This window comes from Globicephala melas, chromosome 5, assembly GCF_963455315.2.
Source record: "Globicephala melas chromosome 5, mGloMel1.2, whole genome shotgun sequence".
Taxonomy (NCBI): Eukaryota; Metazoa; Chordata; class Mammalia; order Artiodactyla; family Delphinidae; genus Globicephala; species Globicephala melas.
Window position 1 is genome coordinate 121902397 of NC_083318.1, and position 6753 is coordinate 121909149.

Here is a 6753-nt window from a genome sequence, read left to right on the forward strand (position 1 = left end):
CTGGCACACCAAAGCGGGAACAGGGTGGCTTAGGCACCGTGGATGAACACATAATGTTTGGCTTCTTGCCACACATGGATTGGGCGAGCCTGTTGACCCTGAGCCGCTCCTCTGTCCCTCTGTGGGCTCAGGTTCAGGACTGCGCATCAAGCTTCACAGGGATTATATCCCTAGCAGGACATAAATCACTGTACTTGTATCTTCATTGCCCCGAGACCCTTCAAGACCGCCCAAGACCAAGTTCCTCCCGCTAACGGGGCTTGCCAGGAACTGCTGCCTTTGAGAATGACAACTGCTCCCAGAGCCCGGGAGGGTGGTGGAAGCAGCTAAAATCCCACTAATGGTTTTGTTTAGTTTCTTGGCAAACTCCCCTTCATTCAAGCTGCCGGCGCTCTGGAGCCAGGTCTAATTAGAAGAGTACCAGGCTCACCCTTTCTCGCGGTGAAAACGCATTAGTCATAGATGAAGCAGTACGAAGGGTGCTGGGGGTGCAGTGAAGACCCGAGGCTGGAGAGCCTCGGATGCGGGAAGGCAAGCTAGAGCTGACCGCGTGCGGGAGAGGAGAATACAGAGACGCTGGGACGGGACGCGGAGTAGAGTTGACTCGGTGAGAGGCCAGAACTAAGCGCAGAAATGATGCCCATTGAACATCTACACAGATTTAAGCAAAGTGGTCAGTCTGACAGAGCAAAGCCTCAGGTCACGGTAATAGACAAAAGGCCGAAAGCTTCCCGCTGCCCGGGACAGAAAGTCAACAAGGGCATCAGGAGTGTGAGTGTGTGCGCGCACGCTAGGGGAGGGGTCGCACCAAAGAATCCTGGTTGGTGGCGGAGGGGAGCGGTCAGTTTTGGGCGAGTCGTGCACCCGGAATTGCACTCACGGGGACCCGCGGCCCACCCAGGAAACAGCAGGTTGCAACCCTACCGCAAACTTAGCCTAAACTCCCAGCGGCTAGCCTAGGGTTGCTGGAACTATCGGGGTTGGGTTGCAACCGGACCCTGGAGAGGCGGGGCCCGGGGCCGGGGCGGGGCGGCGCAGGTGGGCGGGCCGGGGCAGGGTGAGGAGGCTGGGCCTATAAAACGCCCGCCGCCCCAGAGGCGAGGCCGCTTAGTGGAGCTGGGGCGGGGTGGGCTGGGGGCGAGCGGGGTGCCGATTGCCGCTTGGGTCCGCAGGTCCCTAAGCCCCCGAGGGAGGGGCCTCCTGAAGACGGTGCCTGCCTCGGTTTACCCGCAGCTTTTTGGCCAGCGAGCGCGTCGGCCCCGGCGAACTCCCAGCAAGTGAGCCTGGGTGGGAGGAGCGGGGCCTGGGGGCTCCGGTGCTCCGGGCGCAGTGGGGGGCTCCGCGGGGCAAGCCGGCTCCAAGTTTTGCTAACTTTGAATTAGTTTCAGGTTGTGACTGTAGGCGTCTCCGCTCCCGGAGTTTTGTTAACCTGAGTTGCAGAGGCCGGTTCCTCCCCTTTGGAAAAGGAATGCTTCGGCTTGTTCGCTCCGGGGACTCTGGGCATTTTAGGAGCCTCTGCACGTCTTACTTGCTTTTGCAAATCTGTCCTTCTTGCCTCCTTTTTCTAGCGCCCCGGAAAGGCCGTTCCGCCCCGCGAGGGAAACAGAGCCGTTGACCATGGTTGCAACGGGCAGTTTGAGCAGTAAGAACCCGGCTAGCATTTCGGAGTTGCTGGACCGTGGCTTCCACCCGGGGAACCTACTAAATGGTGAGTTGTCTCAACCGCCTACCTCTCTTCCCTCCAAAGGTCGCAGCCCCTGGATAGATGGGATTGGCGGGCGTGCAGTGTCGACCCCCTCCTTGAATGTTGGAAGTGCCACAAAATCCATCTGAGAGAGACTCCTTTCCAAACTTTTAGCATCTTCTGTCCATGATGGTGAGAAACAAAAGAAGCAAAAGATAAAACCCCAAGGGCTGCATCCATCTAGTCTGCGGCTAATAGACTCTTTGGGGCTAAAAACTGTACAGGTCCCTACCCTACATGGTTGTGAAGTTATGGTGAATTTTAAGTGTACAATTATGTGTGTTTTAACAAATGTATTCACCTGTGTAACCACTACCATCACCTTCTGCCCCCAAAGTCCCATGTACCCCTTTGCCATCAATTCCCCACTCTACCTCTCCCGTCCCCAGGGAAACACTGATCTGCTTTTTGTCCCTATAGATTACTTTCACCTCTAGGGCTGCATGCAGATGGAGCATGTAATATGTACTCTTTTGTATCTGGTTCCTTTCCCACAGCCTAATGATTTTGAGAGCCACGCTGTTGCTTCTATCAGTATGTGTTCCTTTTTGTTTCTGAGTAGTATTCTATTTGTGGATATACCCATTATTTCATTTTTTAAGGCCAAAAGGAAACTTTAAAACAGCAGTGATGCTGGACATATTGTCATTTGCAATTTTAAACAGGAGTTTCTAAAGTAACACACTGCTCTGCCACTCAGGAGCTGTGGGCATAGACCAATTGCTTAAGATCTTTGGGCCTTCCTCATTTAGAAGGCAAAGTGGTTGATGATCTAATTTTATAGGCCAAAGCTCTAAAATTCTCTATTTTCAACGCAGATAAAATATGGAGCCTTATAATTTGGAGTGCATTTGTTTCAATTAGTTTAAAAAAAAAGCAATGATCTAAGTTTATACGTGATGTGGAGAGAGGAAAATGCAGTAGCCAATGAAGTGCAGTATGCTTAGGGTGGGGAGCCCACAGGGCATCTGCCTGTGCCTGCTTAGTTGACTGTGTGTGGTGAGGCATCCTGCCAAGTGGTAGGATTAATTTGGAACGTAGGTGACCAAATGCAGAGCTATCTCCTTTCCTTTGAGCAAATCTAATTTTGTTTTCCTAGGAGTATTTTGTTTTGTTTGGCTACAAAAAACTACCCAGCCAGTTATAAATATCCATGTGAACCTCAGAGGTCTTCTCTTTGAGCAATTTTTAATCGAAGAGGTTGAAGCTAAAATTGGGATCTACAGGTCATTCCAGTAAAGACTTACAAAGAAAACACAAATTTAATTGATGTTTAATATAACTCATCAAAGTTCATTTTAAGTTCATCACTAAAGGACAATACCAAAAAATCTGTTTTTTACAATAATAAATGAATGTATTCTTAGAGTTAGAAGGTAATAATCCTTAGTCAAGAAAAAATATTAACATTTTTATTCCAGAACTAATGCATAGTCTCTGTAAAAGAAAATAAGAAAACCCCCATAAGCAAATCAGGGAGCAAGAAAGAAAAGAAAATCACTAGTATTCTAAGATAACCATAAATAGATTTGTGATACGTAGTCAGATTGTGTGTGTGTGTACACATATAAATTTTTTAAAAAATGGTTATAGCCTACCCACCTTATTTATCAAAACCTTTATTTCATAGGTGAACTTTCAGTCTCAGGTTAAATGATTTGCTTTATTACCCAGCGAGTTAACAGCAGAGTGAGATCAGCTGACTTCCAAACAAATATTAGAACAAGTAGCTGTAACAGATAGAAGAAATAAACAATGTTGCTATATCCCAGTGTGTTTTTTTCTGCTCCTGGATTTTTTTTTTTTTAATCTTAAACTTCCATTTTCCACAGATTTTGACTACTGGGATTATGTTGTTCCTGAACCCAACCTCAACGAGGTGGTATTTGAGGAGACGACTTGCCAGAGCTTGGTTAAAATGCTGGAGAACTGTCTGTCCAAATCAAAGCACACCAAACTCGGTTGCTCGAAAGTCCTTGTTCCTGAGAAACTGACCCAGAGGATTGCTCAAGACGTCCTGCGGCTTTCCTCCACCGAGCCCTGCGGCCTGCGGGGCTGCGTTATGCACGTGAACTTGGAAATTGAAAATGTATGTAAAAAGCTGGATAGGATTGTGTGTGATTCTAGCGTGGTGCCCACCTTTGAGCTTACCCTGGTGTTTAAGCAGGAGAACTGCTCATGGACGAGCTTCAGGGATTTTTTCTTTAGTCGAGGTCGCTTCTCTTCTGGCCTCAGGCGAACTCTGATCCTGAGCTCAGGATTCCGACTTGTTAAGAAAAAGCTTTACTCCTTGATTGGTACAACAGTCATTGAAGAGTGCTGAAAGGGAAGCACTGGAAAGGGTCCTTTTTATGACTGGGTAATAAAACTTCGCAGCGCTCCATTAAAGTCATTGTAGTTTGCCGTGCCTGCTCTTGGTAGGAAACCCCAAACTGAGTTCATCTTCTTTCTATTTCATATTCAGGGCCACCCCAACTCAAGGGCTTATCTGGGGACTTTTGAAAAATGACCCACAAGAGAGTACATTGTCTACATTTATCACAGTTTTTACAAAATGGAATGGAATGGAATAAGGAAAAAAAAGAAGCAATCCACTTTAGTTTTTTATTTGACTCCACAAGTTTTCCAGGTAGTCTTGCTGCTAGACTGTCTGAACCCACTTTGCCTAGTCTGATTTTCATACGGCTTTTTTTCTGTAAGTTTTCAGAGTGATCCTTTCAATCACAGAATCTTAACTGAATGATGCTTAGCCCATCAAAACTTGCAAAAGCTCATACCACCCATTTCCTGCCCCTACTCACATGTTCTTATACAGGAGGATAGAATTAAGTAGGTGAGCTTAATTAAAACTTAACCCCACGCAAATGTGAGTAAGGAATGTCACAGTAAGAACAGAGTTTTGTACTTCTCTGTCTCTCTGCATCCTCTCCGCTCTTCTGTTTCAAAGAGGTGGCAAAAGCTTGAGCTACCATTTCAGTAACCACAGTATTGTTTTAAATAACTTTATGGTACAATATAAGCTCAGTTTTTCTAGTTCTTAAGTATTGAATTTTACCTTTAAACTAGAAAAATGGAAAATGCTGATTTTTTTGCATGAAGTTGATTACTTTTCCATTGAGTGAATGGTGAATGTGTATAAGGACGGGAAGTGAGTTCCAGTTCCTTTCTCATTCACTTGATAATCTAGCTTCTTTCTGCTTTTACACTTGATCTCAGATGGACCATCTCATCATGTCAGTGTCATCTCATCTTTGGCCTTTCCTGAAAACTAATGTAACTCGCCTTAACCTGAATCTTCAAAGGAGATAGCTGCACACTACCACTTTTAATTATTAAGATGGGTCTATTTACAAAGTCTCCTTTGACCATGGGTATCTGGTTTATAGTACAGACTAGAGAATGAAAGTCATGATCTAGATAACCAGTGCACACACCCAGCTTTCTTCATCCTTGGATACCTGTCCCTAGGGAACAATAAAGGCCTTATTTTTCTCTTGTTTCAACTAGCTAGATCTTTATCTTTTTTTATGTTAATGAGAGAACATAGCCAACATATTATAATGTTCATCCAGGAAGACCTTCACATCCTTGCTGTAGGTCCTGGATAAGGAGCTTGTTCAGGTCTCCTTAGCACCACTTTACATACCTGAGGCCAGGGTTGTAGAGACCATGCCTTCATCCTGGTGTAATTCAAAAGCAGGTGTGATCCTATTCCCATAAATGCCCTAAAATTTCCCTATTCAAATCAGTAAGTGTTCTAGCAAATTGAACTCTTCAAATGCTTGGAAAGATACCACAACGCCAATCTTACAGGACTGGGCCAGGATAAGTCAAGCTTGTTTTGCATGTCTATTATTGTCCAGGGCTCTGAAGGTCACTGTAATTCTGTGGGCGAGGAGTCTCTGGCATGGATGTAAAACTGTTGTCCTTTTTCTACTAACAGTTGTCTTTGACTCTCTTGTCTTTTACACTCACAAAATAGTGGTGACTTATAGAGATTCTTAAGTTAATATTCCTGTTAAAGGAAATTAAAGTTTGTCTATTTTTGACAATAAAGCATCATATATTTTTAATTCTCTTGTCCTCTTTGTCTTTTGTGAGTTTATGCAATGATCACCCTAAAATAGATTTGACAATATTTGAGGGAAGGTGACAGAACAATTATTTATCTCCTTTTTGACAAAGGCTATTTGTACCCTTCATTATAATATTCCAATTGTATATTGCATGTGCTTATGTATCAATAAAGAGTCATTTGCTTCATAATTTTTCAAATACAATAATATTTTTCACTGGAAGACAATAATTTGAGTTCCTTTAGCAACTGCCTTTGAAAAAATTACTCATTGTGTAAAGGCTTTTTCTGTAGTTTTCCTAATGGCCAAGTGCAGATATATCAGATTGTAAGATCAGTATACATTTTAATTTTTACCAGAATATTCTATCAGAGCAACATATCTTTATAATTCCACAATCATTCATCAATTTGAATTTTTAACCTTGTCCACCTATCTTTTCTGTCTCCTCAAGTTTGTCATTAGCTCAGATTTCTCACACTACCTAACCCACATTTAATAAGACTTATTACGTCTAGGCACTGTTCTAGGTGCTTTACATAAACCATCTCATGTACTCCTCATAACAGTCCCATGCAATGAGACCACTGTCATCTCCAGAGAGAGGTTAAGTAACTTGCCCAAAGTCACTAAGTTATGCAGGAGATCCAGAGTATAAAACAGAGCCAGCTCCAGGAGCTGTGCTCACTATGCTTTCTCCAAATGCATGAAGGCAGCACAGACATCTTACCCACATCACCAAAGGACTGTAAAAGTGATGTCAAACATTCGCCCTTAAATTCAAAGAAAAAATTCTTAATGTGATTTCTTTCCAGGTAGAAAAAAAGTAGGCAACTATTGACAGTATTCACCATTCATTGGAGCAGAGCTGTGCTTAGAATTTTTAAAGTTCTCAAATATTTAAAAAATATGCATTTCAATCCTGGCACCTTC

The 6753-nt window shown here is 43.8% G+C and overlaps 1 protein-coding gene across 1 annotated transcript; it reads left to right on the top strand.

The window, feature by feature from the left end:
- The first annotated feature begins 1142 nt into the window (after nt 1–1142).
- On the top strand, nt 1143–5797 carry DDIT4L (DNA damage inducible transcript 4 like). Its single transcript, XM_030865594.2, has 3 exons — nt 1143–1277; nt 1569–1708; nt 3577–5797. Exons 2-3 carry the CDS (start codon nt 1618–1620, stop codon nt 4065–4067), a joined length of 582 nt encoding a protein of 193 aa, XP_030721454.1. The 5' UTR covers nt 1143–1277; nt 1569–1617; the 3' UTR covers nt 4068–5797.
- The last annotated feature ends 956 nt before the right edge of the window (nt 5798–6753 follow it).

What these genes read in the sequence shown, in the direction of transcription:
- DDIT4L (XM_030865594.2), top strand. Translation starts at nt 1,618, where the DNA reads ATGGTTGCAACGGGCAGTTTGAGCAGTAAGAACCCGGCTAGCATTTCG. An exon ending in CCCGGGGAACCTACTAAATG is followed by an intron (nt 1,709 to 3,576) that starts GTGAGTTGTCTC and finishes CATTTTCCACAG; the next exon opens with ATTTTGACTACTGGGATTAT.